The sequence below is a fragment of the Notolepis coatsorum genome (assembly GCF_963971535.1).
Source record: "Notolepis coatsorum genome assembly, chromosome: 2".
In the NCBI taxonomy this organism is placed as follows: Eukaryota; Metazoa; Chordata; class Actinopteri; order Aulopiformes; family Paralepididae; genus Notolepis; species Notolepis coatsorum.
This window is the reverse complement of record NC_140166.1, coordinates 175,938,685-175,961,743: the sequence shown is the minus strand read 5'-3', so window position 1 is coordinate 175,961,743 and position 23,059 is coordinate 175,938,685. Positions and strand designations below refer to the sequence as shown.

The following is a 23,059-nucleotide window of genomic DNA, read 5'->3' as shown; positions in this document are numbered from 1 at the left end:
CTTGCGGTAGGTAGCTATTTGACAGGGGGAGGGTTTCTCACAGTGGCCAGTACACTAAAATACCAACTCCTTTCTTGATTACCTCAATATAGTCTTGAGGGGTCATTGATTATCTTAAAGGTCAGCCATCTGGTCTGGGGAGTCAAACTGTCTACCCTCTTTCAACCAACATGGTGTTTTTCCGGCTCCTTCTTGTAACTCAACATTTTGGTACATTTATAGTTTGCTTTATTCATGTTTTCATTTAGAAATATACGACACTCCCTCTGGTGTTGTGATCGTGGTATTCACTGACCTTTGGGAAGTATTTTGACATGTACATGGGTACCTTGGTCGTGTAGTGTATCTTGTAGACCAGGCCCATTGCAAGTTGCTGTACTCTGTCGTCTACTCTAAGCCATCCTAGGTTGTCAAAGTGGGCAGGGGTGAGGTGGGTTCTAGGAGTAAGGTCAAGCAGTAATTTTGTTTTTAGCGCCTTTGAGGTGCTTTGGTACCATGAGGTGCAAGCATAGTCGTAGTACCCTTGAATGAGTGCTCCTGCCAGAGTCTTCAGGGTATTCTTGTTTACCAGTGAGGAGATCCGGTACAAGAATCGAGTTCGTTGGTTGACCTTTTTTATTACATTGGATGCCATTTTGTCACAGGAAAGATTTGCCTCTAGGATTGAACCCAGGTAGGTATATCTTCTTTCCTTGTGACAATATTGTCACCCACTGTAACTGAGAAGCCGTCGGTCTTGCTGAGTTTGTTATTTGAACCGAAGAGAATGGACTCTGTTTTGCCCATGTGTAATGATAGTTTGTTATCAGCGAGCCATATGCAGATTTTGCCTAGTTCCGAGCTGAGGGTTTTTTTCAACCTGTAACTTGTTATTGTCAAAGACCAGCAGGGCTGAGTCGTCCGCAAACAGGAACAAGTTGCAGTCACAAGCTGACGACATGTCATTTGCATAAATTAGGAACAGTAGCGGACCTAGTATGCTTCCTTGTGGAACACCACAGCTTACTGTGAGGGGGGGGGGGGATAGGGTACCGTTTACCTCCACCATCTGCTCTCTCCCCTCCAGGTAGGATTGCATCCAGCTCACTGATAGACTATCAAAACCAATTGCTTTTAGCTTGTCAATCAGAATGGTGTGATTGACAGTGTCGAAGGCCTTTTGTAGGTCCAGCATGACCATGCCGCAGTATTTGCCCGCGTCCACCTCTTGTTTGATGTGGTCGTTTAAATAGAGAAGGCATGTGTCAGTGGAGTGGGATGTTCTGAAGCCAGATTGGAATTCGTAGATTCGATTTTTTTCCTCAAGATATTTTTCGACCTGTTCGTATAAAAAAATGTCCATGACTTTCGAGATGGAGGTAAGGATATAAACAGGGCGGTAGTTGCCTGAGTCTAATTTACTGCCTTTTTTGTGCAGGGGTGTTACTCTCGCTATTTTGAAGTCCTTGGGGACGTGTCCCTGTTTTATGGAGAGGTTTATTATGTGTGTGATGACTGGGGTGATGGCGGCTGCTGAGTCTCTGAGGAATTTGGAGGGGATGTTGTCATGGCCAGTGGCCTTGTTAGGTTGGTGTACTGGTGGGTGGTGTCCGACCGATTATGGTGGGCCGGTCTGGGCCAGAAATGCCAGGGCCGATTTTTGGTCCCAGTCCAGCCCTGCTAGCGCAAGATGCCTTCATTTTCAAAAGTCAAATGTTAGCCGGAACTGAAATCAGGGGCAGCAGTAGAGGAACCGCAGCATTTCGCAGCAGGACCAATTTCGGTTTACCGATTTTGCCTTCAAAGTAAAAGCGTTTTTTTCTTTTTTTCTTTTTTTACTAGTTATGCAATGATGCATATTCAGTCAGAGGCACTTCGAGTTGAGTCCTTGACTACTGAGACCTTTGAAACAGATGCAAACATACAACACAACAAAAGCTCTTAGAAAATGACCACCTTTATTGGCCTCCTCAGTACTGAGTAGCCTGAAGTCTAATACAACTCCACAGTAATAGTCATTTGAAAGCAAACAGCATGGATTACTTACTCCTGGATTTCTTCCAGGTCTTTATACAAATATTTACTCTTTACTATAGTCTCTATATTTATTTTCACTTTTATAGTCTGTGTTCCTGAAAATGCATCTTATTTTGATTTGAATTACCTTTATTCTGAAAATGTCTGACAGGAAGTCCAAACCATTCTGCGGCTCTTGATCAACATAGGCTGCTACAGTTGCAGCTGCTGCTTCACGCTGGATAAATACAGTCCCTTTTCCTCCACACTTTATATATAAACACCTTCTGCGACACGTATGTCTACTTTGACAAAGGCCATGTCAAGTAAGTGAATATACTAGTTGTGGCTGTCGTCGTGTCGTTTAACAGATCTATGCAAATATGTCCTTACTAACGATGATTATGTCACTATGCATTGATTTTGTTATGCATTGCTTTTTTTCATTTTGTTTTACCGAAAACGAATTGCCGTTTACCTGGGTCATTGTGATTCCGCTTATAAGTTACCAATACAGATAATATAGTAGCCTACTGGCCACTGACGAGCAGCAAATTACAAGTTGCAACTCTTGATAAATGGTTTGCCATTCTTCTTTGCCTAGAATTTCGTCTGGCAGTGGTCCAGCTACATGTAACAAGTGTCAAGGCAGACAACCTGGCCAGGGCAAGGACGCTAGTAAAGGAAGCTGCAGGCCAGGGGACCAAAGTGGTGGTTCTACCTGTGAGTTAGTCCACTTAAGTTACTATACTTTAAATTGATCATTAACAACACAGTAGGCTAATATATGACAGTAACTGACCTGTCAGTCAACCTCACCACCTCCAGGAGTGCTTCAATTCTCCATATGGAACCAGCTTCTTCCCTGAGTATGCAGAGAGGATCCCAGGGGGAGAGTCCACTCAGATGCTGTCGGAGACGGCAAAGGAAAACGAGGTGTACCTTGTGGGAGGTAAGGAAAGGTCTAACAACTCTAGGCTGTCTCTCATTGTCCTCACTGCAGATCGTCTAGACTGTCTCATTGTCCTCACTCCAGATCGTCTAGACCAGGGGTGGCCACAAAAATTACTGTGGTACCACAAAGAGCCACACCATATACCAGCGTTTCTCAACCTTTTTTTTCAGTCACGGCACCCTTCATGTGTTTATAGGTCTCACCCTCTGGCCTCTGAAGTTGCTAATGTCTTTTTTATTTGGGCCTCACAGGGTTAAAAGTACCCTGTGAGACCCACGGTTGCAAAATTACAAAATCACTTAGCCATTTAAAAAAAATAATGTTTATTTAAAAAATGTTAAAGGGGAACTGTTTTACTATTTCTTTCACTATTTGGGCACTTTTACACAATTCCTGTGAGTCTATGGAACACCTAGGTTTTTTTCAAAAAAATGCATTGTTTTGTATTTCTAATCAAGTACTAAAAACCGCATTTTTCTAACTCAAGATCTTAAGCCGTTTTGAGGCTGGGCTCCAACCACTGTGTGGCCTGGTGCCAACTGCCACATCAACTGCCACATTATTATGCAGCTGAGAAATCTCTGACATCACAGATATGCACATTTTCAGATGACTCAGTTCAGTGAGGGTGAATATTGTGAGAGGAGAATTGGAAGAATGCGCCAATATGAGAATTAGAGACATAGATCCTATTAATATAAGTCCACATAGCTAAGAAACAATGGTAAACACTGAAAAAGGCCATTTATAAGATAGTTCCCCTTTAAGCACATGCAGGGAGCGAAATTAACTTTTTCACTCACCGGCCAGTGGCTGGTAGATGAGAAAAATCTATCCGCCAAGCATATTTCTTACCAGCCAATTTTTTTAATTTTTCTTTTTTTTATAAAATATATATATTATATAATCATACTTGTAGTTGTATTATCTGCGAGACATCGCCACCACGCAACAAGTCAAAATGCTCGCTATCTGCAAACAGCTCCACTGTCTGTGTATACTCGAGTAGCCTCCAGCTCCAGCAAGGATTCTCCAGCGCTGCAGCTGGACCTATACTGTAGCCTCCAGCTCCAGCAAGGATTCTCCAGCGCTGCAGCTGGACCCTACTGGAGCTAACGTGTACTAGGGGTGGACGGTATGGTCTAAAATTTATATCACGGTATAATTTGAAGCATAGACGGTAACGGTATATATCACGGTATCAGTGTTTCCGTTAGAATAATTTTTTTTGCCTGATAGGCAGGCTATATAAAGAATGACATCCTCAAGGCATGTAGATTTATAATATTTTAACTTAAAACTAGGCTACTTTTGCGTATAAAGTCATTATATTCCAAATAAAATAAGTCCCGAGTCGAGACTCCGTGCTGCTCCCATTGCAAACAGCGGGGCTGGATTTTGCTAGAAGCATATGTAGCTGCAGAGCCGCAGAGCCAGTGGCCCTTTCAGGTCGTTCAGCCGTTTGGTGGGGGGGCGCTGTTGAGCGGGCCTGTGACCAGACCTGAAAGAGCACTGGCTCTGCGGCTCTGCAGCTGCATGCTATTTCGCAAATCCACTGCTGCAGCCGTCCTCCCGTCGTTATCATAACACTACACACATATCATAATGTTTACAGCAAACTGTAGTTGATCACCAGGTATGTTTTTATTAACGTAGAATAATTCATATAAGAAAAACGATAGGTAAGATCTCTTACCTTTCTCCACTGGTTAAAAATGCCAGGAACTGAAATTGAAACTTGCTGTGCGCCGCGGTGATATGTGTTTATTATGAAATGACAATTGCGTGTTGACACGCCCAGTGCGCCCACTGCGCGAAGCCTCCTAAATAACTTTTTCCAGTTTGCACATATCTATTATGTAAGGGATAATGTATAGCTACGAGGTCATTGTCGCAAAATAATTGACCGACACAGAGTTTAAAATACCGAGGCGCCGCGCCGAGGTGTTTTAAACGTAGTGAAGGTCAATTATTTTGCGACAATGACCGAGTAGGCTATACATTATCCCGCTTATTACATGGCTAACTTACTAACAATATACCTAATTCATTTGACAAATCGCAGTTGTTCTGTGGCTCTGTCAGCCCAAATAAAGTGATTATTATTATCGCGGGCAGCCTCCGCTGTGTTCTGGCTCCGCTCGTCGCTCCGCCCCCTGTCATCGCCGGCACGGCAGTGTCTAATTGCACTGAAACAGTGTGTCAGTGGGCTTGATTGCGAACAGCTGCGCTCTGCGGTCATTATTGAAAAATCTGCGGTCATTATTGAAAAATAATGACCGCAGTCGGGGGGCTGTTGACCAATCACAAGCAAGCATTTCGGCGAATGTGAAAACGCCATGTAATAACTATGACTAATTCGATCTATTTTTAGGGGCAAATGCGATTGAAATAGTCACGCTGTGGTTACATGACATCATTGCTATTTTAGAGCTGCTCTACCGGTTAGACGGTATAGTCAAAATCCATACCGTAGAGCAAATTCATACCGTTTATACCGTATACCGTTTATACCGTCCACCCCTACTAGGTAGCTACCTATCCAACGGAGGTATTATGCACTACTAGACTTGCTGGAGCATTTGTTGATATCGGGAGCTATCAGTACCTAGCCGGCTAGATAACGGACAATGCCTCAGTATTAAACTAAAAGTGAATAGTTGACTGGGTCATTTTGTAACGGTAGCTAACGTTAGACTCTAGCCTCTCTGTTTACATGGGGTTGGGAGGGGCTGGAGGAGGGAGGAGCAGCGCGTTGCATGTCTGTGTGCTTGACAGCGAGTGAGAACTCCGCTAAGAATTGGATCATGTTATTCAATCGGTTTTCACATGACTGTTTCGTTGCCCGCCACATGGCGGACAGACCTCTCAGTCCCACCCGCCAAACGTAAAATCTGCCCGCCAATGGCGCTTGGCGGGCTTTAATTTCGCTCCCTGAGCACATGTATAGTCAATTGGTCCTGTTGTTCAGCCTCACAATGCTATTTGATAGTAAATGTGTTTATATGTCCCACCCTCTGGCCTCTGAAGTTGCTAATGTCTTTTTAATTTGGGCCTCACAGGGTTAACCTCTTAAGCCCGAGATATACAGTAAAAGTGTATATTTTCAGCATTACGTTTGTTTACCAATTATTTTAACTGTTATTAGTGAAATATAAGATTATAGAAATCTCAGGGCATTGAGTCGGAAACCGGCGCATATTGACAGGAGGAAGTGGCACATCCAAAAGTGAGTGTAGTCTTTTGAAGGAAGAGACTCGGGGCTTTCAAATTTAGAAAAACTACCCTACCCAGCTCACACCAGCCCCTGTCAATCATCTGACTTCTGAATTTACTTTTTAATTTCTCTTATTTTTTGGGATTATCTCTCACAAACCTGAACGTTATTGCCATAAAACGGAACGCAGTTAGTTTCTCTACATTTCTGTGAACGTCTTGCAAAAAACGGTGTTGCAATATGATGAAAAATGGTGGAGAAATTTACGTTATAAAAAAGATGGCAGAATTCAGTACTGTATCTACAAAACCTTCTGTTTAATCATCTTCCCTTTATTCATTTGCTTAGATTTTTCAGGTCTGGTAAATTTTAGCATGGTGTTATTCACAGTCAAAGATAATTTTTTTTTAAATAGAATTGATATTCTCCTTTGGTTCATTACAATTTACTCAAGCCTAGTAACAGACACACTATTTCTGACACTGATCCATATATGTCCCTAGATTCAGATACCAAGAACATGCAAATGGACCATTTAAAAAAAATTGTAAATGTTTATTCTACGTCCTTATGGAATGAGTGACATAAAAAAAAAAAAGGTAAAAAGAATTAAAAAAAAAATGTATTCTTTATTTTTTTTTATGGATGGAAGAGCCGCACATTGATGGGCAAAGAGCCGCTAGACCCCTGGTCTAGACTGTCTCATTGTCCTCACTGCAGATCGTCTAGACCAGTGGTCACCAACCTTTTTAAGCCCAAGATCACTTTTTTTTCTTTTTTTTGGTGAAGGCAAGATCTACCGATTGAAGCGTTGAGAGAAAAAGACAGCCAAGATTGTACTTTAAACTAAATGACTTTTATTTGCCTGTATTCTAATTACATGCAATGCTTTGGTCCAACATTAAAACGTCAAAGTAGAACTATTATGTACTTTCTCAGTCAGTGCTAAGTGCAGCATCACTTTTCACATCAAAACAAAAGTAGAACTGTAATGTGTACTTTCTCAGTCAGTGCTAAGTGCAGTCATCTTATGCAGCATCACTTTTCACATCAAAACAAAAGTAGAACTGTAATGTGGACTTTCTCATATTATTAACATTGACAAACATATTTACAATTAGCATTTTATAAAGTAGAACTGTAATGTGTACTTTCTCAGTCAGTGCTAAGTGCAGTCATCTTATGCAGCATCACTTTTCACATCAAAACAAAAGTAGAACTGTAATGTGGACTTTCTCATATTATTAACATTGACAAACATATTTACAATTAGCATTTTATAAAGTAGAACTGTAATGTGTACTTTCTCAGTCAGTGCTAAGTGCAGTCAGTGCTAAGTGCAGCATCACTTTTCACATCAAAACAAGTAGAACTGTAATGTGGACTCAGGGTAAGATCTAATTTTTTTTTTTTTTTTTATTAATTTTTAATTTTCATGGAAAGATCTACAGGGACAGTCTCAAAGATTGACCAGTCGATCAAGATCGACGGGTTGGTGACCACTGGTCTAGACTGTCTCATTGTCCTCACTGCACTGCAGATCCTCTAGCCAGGGGTTCTCAACCTTTCTGCTGCCAAGGCACCCCTGTGTTCAATAAAATATTCCAGGGCACCCCTACATACGATAAAGACTTTTCCGGTCCTGTCTTTTTGCTACAATGATGACAAAAGTGCTTGCTTTCAAAATAATGTTTATTTAAGAAACCGGGAAACACATTTGTGTGTATATATGCCTATATAATGCATTATTAACAGGTGTTTCAGGTCTAAATGGCTTAGTACTGTTGACATTACACTGCTTGTAGTAGTAAATCAAATAGCATATTTCTTTAAATAAAATTACAGAAAATGATCACTAAAGTGCACACTTTTCCATAAAAATAGCATATTTGGATAAGTTTGACCATTTCTCAAAAACAGAAAATCATGTATTTTTTTTTAAATACAGAAAAGGATCACCAAGTTACCATTTCTCAAAAAATATAAATAAATACAGAAAATAAGCACTCGTTCACTCGGTGGACATTTCTAGCTCAATGCGAGGTCTGCTGCTGCTGGCTTATAATATGGTCAATACGTGGGGAGATCTTTGACAAGGCAACACGCATGTCATCCTCAAGGCTCCGGAAGGTTGGGGATCTCACCCTCAACATTGAAGGCTGCTCCATCTCCCCATCCCCTAAGGTCCGCAACCTGGGCGTTATCCTGGACTCTACCCTTTCCTATCAATCCCATGTCAATTCCCTCACCAAATCCGCCTTCTTTCACCTCAGAAACATTTCTAGACTCCGACCATCACTTTCCGACACCACAGCTGAGACCCTCATCCACACCTTCGTCACCTCCCGCCTGGACTACTGCAACAGGGTCCTGTCCGGGGTCCCAAGCAAAACCCTGGACAGGCTCCAGTATGTTCAAAATTCAACTGCCAGGGTTCTAACCCGCACCAAACCCTGGCAGCACATCACCCCCACCCTCATCCACCTCCACTAGCTCCCCATCAAATCCCGCATCACCTACAAAACCCTCCTGCTCACCTACAAATCCCTTCACGCCCTGGCACCTCAGTACCTCACTGACCTCCTCCACCCCTACACTCAGTCACGGTCCCTGTGATCCACGGACACTGGTCAGCTCTCCATCCCCCGAACCAGACTACGGACGTTCGGGGACAGAGCTTTCAGTGTGGCAGCTCCCACCCTCTGGAACTCCCTCCCCGCATAACTCCGCACCGCCCCAACTCTGGACTCATTTAAAAAAAAAAAATGCTCAAACCCCACCTCTTCAACTTGGCCTTTAACCCCTAACTTTCTCACTTTATATGTATATGTTGTGTCTGTCCACTATGTTTGTTAATTTGTCATCCCCCCCCCCTATGTAAAGCGACCTTGGGTCCTCTGAAAGGCGCTATATAAAACGAAGTTATTATTATTATTATTATTAAGGCTCAACTTGGCCCTATATTTTGTTTTCAGAGCTGTCATGGATGAAAAGCCAGCTTCACACAGATATGTGGTGCTGAATGGTATCAACACCTTAACTGCTGCATCATGAGATACTTGGTACTCAGCACCACACTCTGAAACTAGCTCTCCAGGTGGTATCAGATGAGATTTCAATGAGTTCTTCCAAGAGTTTGGATGGAGATGTGTCGGGAAGCTTTGTCTCAATGTTGTCTGTAAAGTTTTTTTTTATCCAGAGTAACTTGGTGATCCTTTTCTTTTTTGTATTTTATTTTTTAAACAAACGCATAAACAAACATGACAACACACGATAAGATATACAAGCATTAGTTGACAGTGCACATCCAATGAAATCACCATTTAGTTAATTGTCTTATACAGGATATACCCTTAATACCTGTTATCTAAAAACCTACACACATATGCTCTAGCTCGTACCCCCCCCCTCCCGGACCCCCCATTGGATAATCCATCCATTATCCCTTGCTCCTAACCAGACACTACCATTATATGCTAGCTTTTATTTTCTCCACCACTTCTAACCACAATGTCATTTTGGATTCATTGAGACCCAAAATTCTTGCTGTAGATATTTCTTGATGGATCACATCGAGATATGTAATAATCCAGACCTTTCGGCAATTTTTTTCCGGTTGGAACCATTGTGATGCTATCAGCTTTTTAGCCACTGTGATACCCGATAAAACCAATCTCTTTAGCTGTGGATGTACTGCACACTCAAAAACATCATTCAGCAGTAATACAGAGGGGTGTACAGGTATATTCCAAGTTAAGAGATTTGATAATTGCTGGGTCACCTCTTTCCAGAATATCTTAACTGGTGGGCAGTCCCAGTACATGTGCATAAATGTCCCCTCGTCCCCATTTGTACATAAGGAGCATTTGGAGTCTTGTATAAGACCAATTTTTTTCAGTCTTATAGGAGTCAAGTATGTCCTGTGAATATAGTTAAGATTGATTGGGAGCCGCAGCTGATTGGCTCCGGAGCCGCAGCTGATTGGCTCCGGAGCCGCAGGTTGCCGACCCCTGCTCTAGACTGTCTCATTTTCCTCACTGCAGATCCTCTAGAGACTCATTGTCACTTTCATGAACATTGTTACTCAGCTGAAAGAGTTCTACCCTTCCTGCTGAAGTGTCGTACAGAACTTGTAAGTCGCTTTGGATAAAAGCGTCAGCTAAATGACTAAATGTACATGTAAATGTCATTAACTCAAGCGCCAGGGGTCGCGGTCTACCTTCTGGCTAGAACGCCATCGCTTTAATCAATGCGGAGACTGCGAAATTTGCGAGTGCTTAAAATATATCTTATATTATAACTATGGGTCTAATAACACCATCGATTGTCAGTGAGTTGCTTCTGGTCAACATGCAAAAAACTGATTGTTTTTTCATCCGTACATTTCCGTTTTATACCGTTTTGAATATGAGTATAGTTTTGGTGATTCTTAGTAATCCCAGGAAAAGACGCGATAATAGCGTTTTAGTGGAATGCATTTATCACGTTGTAATTTTTCGCCTGATTATTGAATCTTCCTGAAATCAACGCTAGATTATCGTTATTATCCTTCCTCATGCAAGAATGAAACGGGGTGCTCGCCCCCCCCCCACCGCAGCCAACGGTAAACTGCACACACACAGTCCACACACAGCTTCGATCGCGGGAGAAAGAAATATCAGATCAACGCAAGATTTGACATATAGTGTTCTTACTTCTTACCTTGTCTCTGATGTAATGCAAAGAAAATAATCCAATTATCTGATCGCCATTCCAAATACTGCTCGTGGAGGTCCGTCCCACGTTGTCCGGCATTGCATATGAAGGGGGGGGGGGGGGGCAGCCTCGCAGATGTATCATTGTAAATGCTCGTCCTGCTGTATGGCTATGGGTCTAATACACCTGTCGATTATTTATTTTTATTTTATTTAACCTTTATTTATCCAGGCAATTAATTATTCATCGGTACATTTCCGTTTTATACCGTTTTGAATACGAGTATAGTTTTGGTGATTTCTAGTAATTCCAGAGAAAGACGCGATAATAGCCCTTTAGTGGAATACACAAAACACCTTGTAATTTTTCGGCTGATTATCGAATCTTCCTGAAATCAACGCTAGATCATCATTATTATCCTTCCTCGTGCATACATGAAATGGCCCTCGTAGCGCGGCCTTTTTGCGAGCTCAGACCCATTCCCAACGATGGATCAGGCTGGATGGATGAAAATGAATGGATATCGCTAATAAAATAAATAACGATTAAAACCCGACTATACTCATGATTGGCGCTCAAGCGATGGCGAGTCAACCCGACTATCATCGTGACTGGCGTCCAATGAGTTAAAACCAGAGTTTTCTCGTGATTGGCGCTGAACGGTTTGACGAGTTAACCCGACTTTTTCCGTGATTGGCGCAGAATGAGTTAATGACAATGAGTCCTCTCATTGTCCTCACTGCAGATCCAGGTTGAGCGTCCTAACAGCTTGGTCACACCACCACAGTCATCTCTGCATCCATTTCCTTCCTTTTGTGGTGTAATTTACTGTATAACTTAATTTTTTCTGTTGCACCTGTTGTCCTGCTGTTTCTGTCACTTGTCATAGCCTTGTTGTTGTTTTGTATTTATGACTTAATTTGATTCAATTCCTTCCCCCTCCTTCCTTCCAGGATTCAGGATTCACAGATTACTGTGACTACTATATATTATTTTCTTAATTGACCTGTGTGATTGCATGAAAGTCAAAAGAAACTGAGGAGATGTTCAGAGCACTAGGATGCATAGACGGTAATGGTTAAAGATGTGCCTTGTGTTTCTCAGGCTCCATCCCTGAGGAGGATGGTGGGAAGCTGTATAACACCTGCTCAGTGTTTGGTCCTGATGGAGGCCTGCTGCTTAAACACAGAAAGGTACACATGAATGACCTGCATCACAAGACGAGATCTATCCCTGCTGGTGAAAGATATTGTTGAAAATATCTCAATAGGTTCAGGGGCCCATTTCAGATGGATATAATGCATTATATTAACCTCGTCCAATTCACAATAAAATATAATGTTTTAGGCAAAGAATCAGGCGAGAAGCTAGCCACTGTGCCAAACTCGCCACGACACAGCTCAACTAGACCCTGGTGATATGATATCCATTACTTGGTTCATGTCAGGAGCAAGGTTTCATCTATAAGGTGACAGATGAAATTACTTTGCCAGTGAACATCTTTCTGTGTTGGTGATATGTCTTTCCAAGCGTTTCCTTCGTGCACCAGCTATCCATATTGGCACAAAGCGCACATGTTTTGTCAATCCACCCAGGGTGCATTTGCTTTGTCAGTCCAGAGCCCTGCTAGCGGGCGAGGCCTGTTTCAATTGAAACGGGTGAAACATAGCTAAAGCTACCAATGATGAGGACACTACTCAAACTAATTGTAGCAGTGCATCCAGTTGACCAATCTCAAGCTCCATCCTCTTTTCTTGATTCTCCAATCACAACTCCAATCACAACTGTTGGAGGATCAAGAAAAGAGGGCGGGGCTTGACATCTTTTTCCATCTTTTTCTCGTCCCTTTCACTGATCAAGATTCACCTCTTTGACATCGATATTCCAGGGAAAATCCGCTTCCAGGAGTCGGAGACGTTGAGTCCGGGGAGCACCTTGTCAACGTTTGACACGCGTAGGTATCTGTTTGACTTACAACCTACCCTGGTGGTAGCCTAATATTTTAGTATGTTTGTCTATTATGCTGTTGTTACCCATAGGTTGTTTGAACATCCTATTCTATTCTAAAATCTAGTTGGCTGGTAAAAGGACAAAACTGAAGGTGAATTTGGAGACTTCCCAGCCACTGTAGTCTGTCTTGAGAAGTTGACCAACTTTAGTGTTTCTTGAAAAAAAGAAAAATTCTCTTTCAGCGTTCTGTAAAGTGGGCGTTGGGATCTGCTATGACATGAGGTTTTCAGAGCTTGCACAACTCTACAGCAAAAAAGGTAAGTAGGATTGAAAGTGTGACATGATGGTAACTGTGATGTTACTACAGCGCAGCGGTGTAAATGTACAGTGGTCTCTCTGTCTTCTCCTTAAACCAGGCTGTCAGTTGTTGGTGTATCCTGGGGCTTTCAACATGACCACCGGTCCTGCCCACTGGGAGCTGCTGCAAAGAGGAAGGTCAGACTCTCATTCTGAATGAAAAGTTTAATTCACTGGAAGCTCATAGTCGTTTTGGAATTTTGACATAGTTTGTTGTGCTCTGAAATTACTTGACAGTGGATTTAAGATAAGATAAGATATTCCTTTATTGATTCCCTTGGGGGAAATTTGGGCGTCATAGCAGAATGGGGGAGGGGGGGTACAGATATGGGCAGGGTAAGTAGTAAAACATAAATATAGGCAATAAAATTGTATCTGAATATAAACATTTATGTGGGATTTTGGTTTTACAGTACTTAATTATGTCATATGTATTTTCTTATAAAATATGTATATATCAAGGTGTAACAAATTTCTATAAAAAAATATTATCATCCCATTGTTTCCTTTGGGCTAAATTGTCTTGTAAATTATATTTTATATGTTAGACATCTTTAGATTTGCTTTTCTTTTACAGCAGGCTCCATTTACAGTAAAACTGTGTCTGTTCCTTTGTCTGTCTCTTTGTCCTTTGTAGAGCTCTTGATAACCAGGTATATGTGGCCACAGCATCACCTGCAAGAGATGAAACATCTTCCTATGTAGCCTGGGGTCATAGCACTGTAGTAAACCCATGGTAAGAGTTGCTCATTCAATGGGAATTATTTCTACTCTCTCCCAAAGCCAGAAACCAGAGAAGTAAGAATCAAACTTGTGATGTCATCTAATATAAAGTCTGGAGCTGCTCCATTGACGATGAATGGGAGAAATTTTTTTCGGACCCACGGAACGTTTGTTTGTTTGTTTGTTTTTATATCCAAATCAGCTTTATTCTATAGTAGTGGTCTCAGAAAACGATGAACTCAGAACATTTCCCTGAGTGCTCTCGCTGTCATCTATAAAATCTTCCCCAATTCATTGTCTATGGAGCAGCTTCAGACTTTAGACTTGATGATCACAAGTTTGAGTTTTAGGATTCCAGTTTGGGGATTTGGGAGAGGATTCTTATTTTCACTAATATTTTGTTGTACTGTCTTAGACCAGAGGAATAACATGTATGAATTCTGAAATTAGGCGTAGTTCCGCTTTAATACAGTCTCCCATTGGTAAATATTGACTATTACCTAAAACAACATTGAAACTACGGACGTGTCATCCAGTGTGGATTCTAGTCACTTACTGTGAGCGACCTGGGCCCTATTCCCCGTACCTGGTTCAACTAAGTCGATCAAGAGTCCCATTATCCAGATTCAATTAACCCGATGTTTGAATCCGGGATTTTCCTGTTCCTCGAACGCTGATTCAGTCTCGTTCATTTGAACCAGACTTGAGACTCAGGATAATTGCGCGCGGCCGCCTCAGCTGAAAAGACAGCAGGTGTCGATCGCAGAAATCCTGATTTTCTAACGGCATTGATTGATTGATTGATTTAAAACTTTATTAACAGATTGCAGAATGGGTACAATGCAGTACGGCTCAATAGCCTCGCAGACAAGTTAAATGCATAATCTATAGGCTAATTTTAAGTCCCTCATTACCCCAATCAATCAGATTATATTTCTTTAAACGTGCCTGCTGGCAGTAGGCTTATGGAATGAATAATCAAATGAGATCTTGCTAGCGAAAATAATTAGTTCAACTCTTTCAGAATAAGGATAAAAACAAGCCCAAAGAGTATCTAATTGATAAGAATTAATAGATTCTTATGAGGATATCTGCACTGTATGCGCTCGGCTTAGGTAACATGTACTTTATATATAAATACAATTTTCAAGGCGCGACCCCCGAAATAACAGAGAGGCTTGGAGCCGGCTATACAGTTTCACTATTAATCAGGTTTTAATCTGTTTCGGACATAATCCATATGCATTGAATTGATTAACCTTTGGTTTATACCAGTGACGCATGTTCATCATCAGATAACAGTGAATCTAACTTCATTAGACGGCCGACGTACGGCTCTCTTGTCCATTAATGGATATATAATGGATATTTTATTTATCTGGCACCGTGGTGTAATGGTTAGTACTTATACCTCTCACGCGGAGGCGGACGACCCGTGTTCGAATCCCCCCTTTTTCTAAATATTTTTTTCTTTTTGCGATGTAAATGCTTCAATTTGGTGCACTGTGAGAGCTATATAAAGAATGACATCCTCAATGCATGTAGATTTATAATATTTAAACATAAAACTAGGCTACTTTTGCGTATAGTCATTAATATTACCGTATATTCCAAAAAAAAATTATATTAGAAACGCGGGGTTTCGAACTCGGGTCGTCCGCTTGACAGGAATGAGCACTAACCATTACACCACTGTGCCAGACAAAATATATCCATTATATATCCATCAATGGACAAGAAACCTGTGTTTCTAATATTTTTTTTTTGAATGAAGTTTTATCTCTTTTTCTCAAATGCATTAATGTGACGTCAACGGCTCATTCAATTGCTCAAATCCGTCAAACAGCGCATCTCATCAGACATTTTAATCCCAGTTACAATATCACAATAACGTGTGAGTGATGATACAATTCAACAATCCTCAGATTCCTCGTAATTCATAATCCACAAAGACCACAATCCACGCATAGACACTTTATGCTTGAATGAAACACAATCCGGGCGCTCCGTTAAGCAAATCTACAGCGGAGAATATATGAAACTAATCAGAGCCAAACAGCCGATAGGTTTCATTCATTAAAAATATCCCAGCGGGATTCACATTTGCAATGCGCCGTTATTAAAATAACCACATGCAGCGTGTATCGCGACTCCGAGCGCCGTATATGACGTGCATTATTTTATTTAGGACAAAGTAAATCTATAGGCTGAATATGATTTATTATCAGCATTTAGTTCTATTATTATACATTTCAAAAGCCCCCTCTAGGAAAACGAAGCACAAAAACATAATTCAGAATGGTATAATGGGATCTAGACTGTGAGAAATATTTCAGGAAGCGAGCTGCATTTCTTTGCGAGGGCGTGGCCATGCAGGTTATCCAGCTAACTGAACTAAACCCTGCCCTCGACCAGGTTCAAACTTTCTGATCTGTTACCATGGTGATTTAGAAAATCCGACTTCGGGGAACGGAAAGGTCTGGCTTAAGTCAAGCTATGCTGAAAATTATCCGGCTAACTCAGTTAGCCAGGTACGGGGAACAGGGCCCTGTAGTACTGAGTTTCCCTCGGGATAAATAAAGGATTTCTATAATAATATGCTAGGCTATACTATGCTAGGCTATAATATGCTAGTCTATACTCCCTTGTTACCATATCCCTGGTATTTTATGGTTGTTGGTGGCTGTTGAAATGGGTGGTGATTTGTCATTACAGGGGTGAGGTGATCTCCAAGGCTGGGTCTGAGGAGGCTGTTGTTTATGCTGATATTGGTGAGTGCTCATTCCTGACGAGGTTATTGATCACTCAGGGTTGTTATATTGTAGACTGATTTCTGTGGAAGCTTTGAAAAGCAATGAAAATCGACTAATAAATAAAGCCCCTCAATTTTTGCTAACAGTGAATTGCATGAATTGAAGTATTCAGGATAGATGGAGATCGATGGCATGAAAAGAGATGGATTGCAATTGATCTCAAATCTCAAACTCTCCACTGACGTTTTCTCAGGCTCATAATAACTTCTGTATCTGTGTGTCGCTTGTTTTCTCCAGATCTGCAGTATTTAGCCGACGTCCGCCAGCAGATTCCCATCACGGCCCAGCGGCGTAGTGACCTCTACTCCGTGAACGCTGTGCAGGAGGGCTGCTGAACCTTCACCTTGTAGCCTCCAGAGACACTGAAAGGTCCACATTCACAGACCCCAGTACGAGGTGTTATAGATCACGTCTTGGCTGCACCAAGATGAGCAAATTCATATTTGATTGTCATTAATTGACAGGTGGTGCCTACATGATTACAGAATTGTGAAATTGGTCTCTTTTTTATGATGAAATAGTAGTCAATGCTCAGCTAATCAGCGCAAACTAGTATACATATTCGGTATATACTATGAAAGGCTCTGATCAATAATGAATTCACGAGTGTGAAGTCGGACTCTCTTGACATTAACCGATCCAACTGAATTATTATGATTATTTTCTAATACCTTAACTTTTACTCAATGACAATTCAAATCTATTTTTGGAATTACATTCACACAAGAGAAACTAATTATTTCCCATTTTGCCATTTAGATAAGATAACATATTCCTTTATTAGAATGATCTATTCTGGCTGTGTATTAGTTTATCAAATGAGCAGGGTAAAAAGAAATGGTAGCGATAGTGGCTTCGGGGACAAATGTGTCACAGCTTTGTCACACAGATCTCTTACACGAAACGAAGAAAGCGACCAGGTCGTAGAACCGGTTTCAACGTCTTTATTTGTGCATGAAGCTCAATAAGCCACCCTTCCTTTGGAAACAGTGCAGAATCGACGGGAGTGACATGCATGTAAACATGCAGGGAATGTACTTTGCATTTTGAGTACTTTGCATTTCGTGAAGAGACATGTTGATAATTAAAATGTAAAACAATTACTTGTGATGCTCTGGACTAATGAACTGTATTTACAATAAATCTACTCCCCGCTCCCTTTCACATTCATTAGAACATGTTTTAGAAACGAGTGCGATGGCTGAACATTAAAGTGACATCTTTGTAGCAGCGCGCACATAATATTTACAAAAGCATGGCTCCATTATCTCAATCTTAAACCAGACCAGGTCACTGAGTATTTATCACACCGTTCACACATCCGTCTCAGTCAGAGAGTTCACTAGCTCCAAGTCCATCACCGCCGTCTCCTCTGCGTCCTCGGAGGCGTGCTTGTAGCCTAAATGGACAAAAAAAAGTGACGAGACTCATGTTATCCACACAGACCAGTGTTTCTCAAACTCCCAGGTGCCAGTCGCTGGGATGTTCCTGACTAGTTGTAACAGGAGTGGGCCCTGACGGTCATAATATTATTGCTTGATGGTCCCAAAAACAAAAAGACTCCCCAAGCGCCAGAGAAATTAGACCACATAATATTGCACTCATTTTGAATTTCTATCGAGCAACATGATACGTCTTTCAACTCCTGACCTACTTCTGTATTCGATTTTATTTATGTCTCATTGGTGCCGCAGTTTCGGTTTCCTCTAGGCCAGGGATCGGCAATAGGCGGCCCGCGGGCCGAAATGGGCCCGCCAGCAATAATTTCTGGCCCGTCAGGTTATTTTGAGAATATGATGTTTATTTTACGCACAGGAAATATTCACTCGTTGTGACGCCAGAGTGTCTTTTGAAGCTGTATCTATCTATTCATCATATCTATGGCTGTCACTATAGCCAATTGAAATGCTAGAAATGGTCACATGGACTGGGAGAACCAATGGAATTTCACTTTCACTTCCGCGTTTGGGATGCCGGCGAGCGAACGTTTGCAAAAACAAAACAAACGTCTTTGAATAACTTCTTTGCAATGCAACGGGGAAATATGATGAGCCAGAAGAGGAGCTTACGACCTATAAAGCTTATTTTAATAAACAGGTGTCATTCTTAAAATACGGGTTTATCGCAACAGGTAACTCTTGCAATAAGCAACCGGTGACTCTCGCTTGTTGACATGGCAACACGAGCAAGCAACTGTGTTCAAGTTGGGTGGGCATTCAACGCGAGTGGACATTTAACATGTTATTAACATGGATTTTGGAGGACCGAAGCAGAAACAATATCAAGTCCAGGGCAGGGCTGCCTGCATTATGCCGGTGAGTGTTGTGTTTTAATAATAATAATAATACATTCGATGTATAATACACCCGCTGTGGTGCTTAAAATCAAATGCACCCTACTGATCTCGATTTATAATGCGAGCACCTGCATTAAAATCAAATTACTGATCTGTTCATGTGTAATGCACTGTCTGAGAGGCACTTTATAATAGAAAAAAGACAGTGCAAACATGTATATGTCGTTTTTTTTTTTACAGTTAAAAAATGTTCACTTATCATTGGCCCGCCACACAATGGCTTGGGGAAAATTTGGCCCGTTTGCAAATCTAATTGGCGACCCCTGCTCTAGGCTACTACATCACTGCTGGTCCAGTCAAACATTTAAAAGAGAACACCAGTCAACTTAATAGTTCATATATGTTTTTCCATGGTCTAGGATAGTTAAATCAAACAACTTTATCCTAAACCTATAAAACTCCAAAAAAGAACCCAAGAAAGACCAATCTGGGATGTACAGACTGGAAACTGCTTCATTTACAATGGAATACTTGTGGACTAATCAAATGCTAACCTTTCTGTAACAGAAATGTTACTCGTATTACTAAGAAAACCTTTTAGTTTTTTGTATTTTTACACTTTCTATCAATGACATCACAATTCTAACAGTGGGACCTGTAATTTTACAGCCATATGGTACAGAATGTTCACAAATACAAACTAACTTGTTTTAGGGGATGAATACAAACAAACTTGTCTTAGGGCATGAATACAAACTAACTTGTCTTAGGGGATGAATACAAAATAACTTGTCTTCTGAATACTAGTTCAGAGGTGATTCCCTTTTAAAGGTGCACTACACTATTTTGGAGGAGGTGGATTTGTTTGCAGAGCCTGAAAAATACATTTACTGTAATTCTTAGAATTATTCTATCTTAAGTCAAGTCAAGAGTTTTAATTGTCACGGCATACAGGTATACAATGAAAACAAAATTATTCTGAGGCACTGTGAACCAAGCGCAAGCCTAGAATATGTTTAACAAAATTACGGGCCCTGCCTGAAATAGTAACTTTTCAGGTAGCTTCAAACAGTGTTCCAGGGATCCAAATGTCCTCTGAGGACAGTTTGTTTATTCAGTTGTGAAAATATACCTTAGAAATTATTAGGGCTGACCTCGACTAGTCGAATAGTCACCTAATCAATCGAAAGGAGCCGTAGTCGACTGCCAACCTCTTAGTCGAATGACTAATTTGATCATTCTTTCCAAAAGCAAAGAGGTCTAGAATCGTGGCTAACGCTAATGGTGTGCATACCAGCGAGGCTAACTGCCTAAGAAAACGGGCACAGAGGCACTGAAAGAGGATTTCACCTGTCTAACACACTAGACAAATATCAAGATGTATCCATCAGTGGACCAATTGCATGCTTTCGCAGAGGACAAGAAGCCTTCAGTCGACTCCTTCAGACATTAAGCACCTCCCACAGCCCAAATGTAATGCAAAAAAATATGTATATATATATATTATTTTGCATTCAGTCGACTATTGAAAAATGTTGGCCAATCAAAGTCGACTATACAAATCCTTAGTCGGGGACAGGCCTAGAAATTATTGACTTCTCTGACTCTTACAAAATGCACCTTTAAGATATATGAGGAGATATAGTAAGTTGTGTCTGTCTTGATTCGGAAGTCTGCACTTGATGTAGGCTGACCTGATTGATCATTCAATAATAGATGTGGTACCTTTCATTCGCTTGGCACGCTTCTTGTGGATCCTGTCCAGATGGATCTGGTAGAACAGGGCAGCCAATACCATGAGTCCCACCAGCACACTGAGCACTGTGCTGAAGATCCACATTGCCTCTGATGCTCGATGCACCACTGGGCCGACCTGCTGCACCCCGACTAAACGCCAACAAGATTAGATATTAGTATTAATAACATAGCGCTTTCCTTAAAAAAAAATTAAGATAAATAAAGCAGAGTTTACAAGGTGCTTCACAGAAAACAATAAAAGAAGGAATAATAGTACGACTATTTAATTGACATATCGCAAACCCTGCCCTCTTTTCTTGGTCATTTTCTTAAGCTGTTGCTTCCCTCAAGCAACAGTTGTGATAGGAGGATCAAGAAAAGAGGTGGGGTTTGAGATAGATCAATTAGTGAAGATACCTAATGTTATGGCACTGTACTCTGTGGATTTGATTGTTATAACTGAGGCCATATTTGACCCTTTGAGGTGTACAATCTCATACGTGAGCTGGAATTTGTGGAACAGTGTAATGATGATGTAACAATGGGTCATCATTGTCATTGAAAGCTATGGAGATTATAATCTCCAAGATGGAATTCCAAGAGAACATTCCCAAAATACCTACACCTGACAGGGTTAAGGCCATACCCAAGAACGGTTTGTACTCACAGTTGGTCGATGTTAAAGTCTCATTCATTGGCTGGTTTACTATGACGCACGACACGCTGGTGTCCTTTGAGATGTTGACAGCCAGACGGCTTGTGACATTGTACAGCGGAGAGTCTGGGAGTGGGACCTTGAGGGTTCTGACCGAGCCTGCCGGGGGCTCGTCGGTTTCGTTGATGAGCCAGTGAACAACAGGCTCTGGGAAGCCTCCGCTAGACTGACACATGAAGAAAGTTTCCTTGCCCTCCACTGGCTCCTCTCTCTGGAGGAGTGGATAGCTGAAACCAGCTGACAACAAAATGATTATCATAATCATACTACTACTATTACTACTACTACGACGACGACTACTATTAGCCTACTACTACTACACTATTACTACTACCACTATTACTAATACTATTGTTACTACTTCTACAACTATTACTGCTACTACTACTACTACTACTGATAACAACAACACAATAACGATCATAACCATAATAGATCATCACAATAATCTTAATAATAATAATAATAATGGCCTAATGTCAATAATAATAATAATGGCCTAATGTCAGTTACAATCACCCAGATTAGTTCCTATGCGTGTGTCACTGACCTGCTATCTTGAGGCACACCGTGCATAGTGGAGAGCTTTCCCCCTCCCCCGGAACAGTGAGAAATAGACTGTAATTGGTTTGGGTCTCTTTGGGGTCAACCGTGGTCAGCTCCAGAGAGAAGTCCCCCGTCTGTGGAGCATCCGTGGAGACTCTGGTACTGTTTGTGTCGGACAGAGTCCATAGGTCCGTGTGTCCAGTTTCTCCCCACACTGACCTGAGCACCACTTTGTTGTCGTGCCTCCATTCAATGGAAAGGTTCCCGGGCTCCAGTTGAAGGCCATGATAAAGACAGGGCAGGACGACTGGTTGACCGATTATGCCGAGGACACACCTCTCCTCCTCTGCACACGGACAGGAACAGAAGTTACAGTAAAGCTATGGTTGACAGCTAACTGATATCCTTCAACAGTCATCTGTTCTACTATAAAAAACTGTAAAATATAAGTGGAAACAAATCTTACCCAAACAAGTGCTGTAGGTGATGAAGCTGAGCAGGAGTCCAGTGCGCCACAAGGCAGGCATAGCCCACAGTGGGCACGTTTGCCCACACAGGATATTACGAAGGATTGAAGAAATAGCCGTCCTTAATCTGGAAATACAAGTAAATCCCATGATTATGTGCCCATCTTGGATCGGCCTAACATAGCCTGCCTCTCTATCAACAGCATGTCTTCATCAAACACAATCACAATACATTTCCATTGCTGCTAGTCATGAGCACACCCATGATGACATCAAAATACCATAGGAGTTGACTGTCAGGGAGTCAAGTTCTGACTTGTTACCCTAGTTACCTGATCTCTCCTGGCGCAGCCTTCCAGGCCCAGCCCCTCACTGAGTCCAACCAATTACACGGAGAGCGGTCTACAGAACTGAGGCTATAGCACATGCACAATGTAGCTTTAAGGGGAACATCACCCATAATCCATATATGTTCTTCCTCTACCCCAGGACAGTTCAGTCAGTATTTGTTACCGCCACGCAACACTCAAGTCTAGTCTGTCCTAAAGCTAGAAATCGTAGAAAGAGAAGCCTCCAATCGGTGATGTCACTGG

The 23,059-nt window shown here is 41.5% G+C and overlaps 2 protein-coding genes across 5 annotated transcripts; one reads left to right on the top strand and one right to left on the bottom strand.

Annotated features, from left to right (window-relative positions):
- The first annotated feature begins 2,185 nt into the window (after positions 1 to 2,185).
- nit2 (nitrilase family, member 2) lies at positions 2,186 to 17,082 on the top strand. Its single transcript, XM_084308980.1, has 10 exons — positions 2,186 to 2,321; positions 2,600 to 2,718; positions 2,824 to 2,947; positions 11,967 to 12,055; positions 12,723 to 12,816; positions 13,055 to 13,129; positions 13,229 to 13,307; positions 13,807 to 13,905; positions 16,608 to 16,663; positions 16,943 to 17,082. Exons 1-10 carry the CDS (start codon positions 2,294 to 2,296, stop codon positions 17,038 to 17,040), a joined length of 861 nt encoding a protein of 286 aa, XP_084165106.1. The 5' UTR covers positions 2,186 to 2,293; the 3' UTR covers positions 17,041 to 17,082.
- LOC311224127 (ICOS ligand-like) lies at positions 16,945 to 22,935 on the bottom strand. Of its 4 annotated transcripts, XM_084308977.1 has the most exons (7): positions 22,799 to 22,935; positions 22,466 to 22,593; positions 22,004 to 22,345; positions 21,406 to 21,690; positions 20,727 to 20,888; positions 18,016 to 18,104; positions 16,945 to 17,067 (listed from the first exon to the last, which is right to left on the bottom strand). In XM_084308977.1, exons 1-6 carry the CDS (start codon positions 22,924 to 22,926, stop codon positions 18,019 to 18,021), a joined length of 1,131 nt encoding a protein of 376 aa, XP_084165103.1. In that variant the 5' UTR covers positions 22,927 to 22,935; the 3' UTR covers positions 16,945 to 17,067; positions 18,016 to 18,018. The 4 variants fall into 4 exon arrangements, with proteins under 4 accessions (XP_084165103.1, XP_084165102.1, XP_084165105.1 ...); XM_084308976.1 differs by lacking the exon at positions 16,945 to 17,067 and having other exon boundaries at positions 17,071 to 18,104; XM_084308979.1 differs by lacking the exons at positions 16,945 to 17,067; positions 22,799 to 22,935 and adding an exon at positions 22,748 to 22,778 and having other exon boundaries at positions 17,071 to 18,104.
- Between the last annotated feature and the right edge of the window lie 124 nt (positions 22,936 to 23,059).

Excerpts from the sequence above, each read along its gene's own strand:
- LOC311224127 (XM_084308977.1), bottom strand. The coding sequence starts at position 22,926 with ATGGGTGATGTTCCCCTTAAAGCTACATTGTGCATGTGCTATAGCCTC. Across the intron at positions 22,346-22,465 it reads CACCTACAGCACTTGTTTGG|AGGAGGAGAGGTGTGTCCTC; the intron begins GTAAGATTTGTT and ends GTCCGTGTGCAG. Across the intron at positions 20,889-21,405 it reads GACTTTAACATCGACCAACT|TCGGGGTGCAGCAGGTCGGC; the intron begins GTGAGTACAAAC and ends GTTGGCGTTTAG.
- nit2 (XM_084308980.1), top strand. The coding sequence starts at position 2,294 with ATGTCTACTTTGACAAAGGCCATGTCAA. Across the intron at positions 2,719-2,823 it reads CCAAAGTGGTGGTTCTACCT|GAGTGCTTCAATTCTCCATA; the intron begins GTGAGTTAGTCC and ends CACCACCTCCAG. Across the intron at positions 13,906-16,607 it reads AGCACTGTAGTAAACCCATG|GGGTGAGGTGATCTCCAAGG; the intron begins GTAAGAGTTGCT and ends TTGTCATTACAG.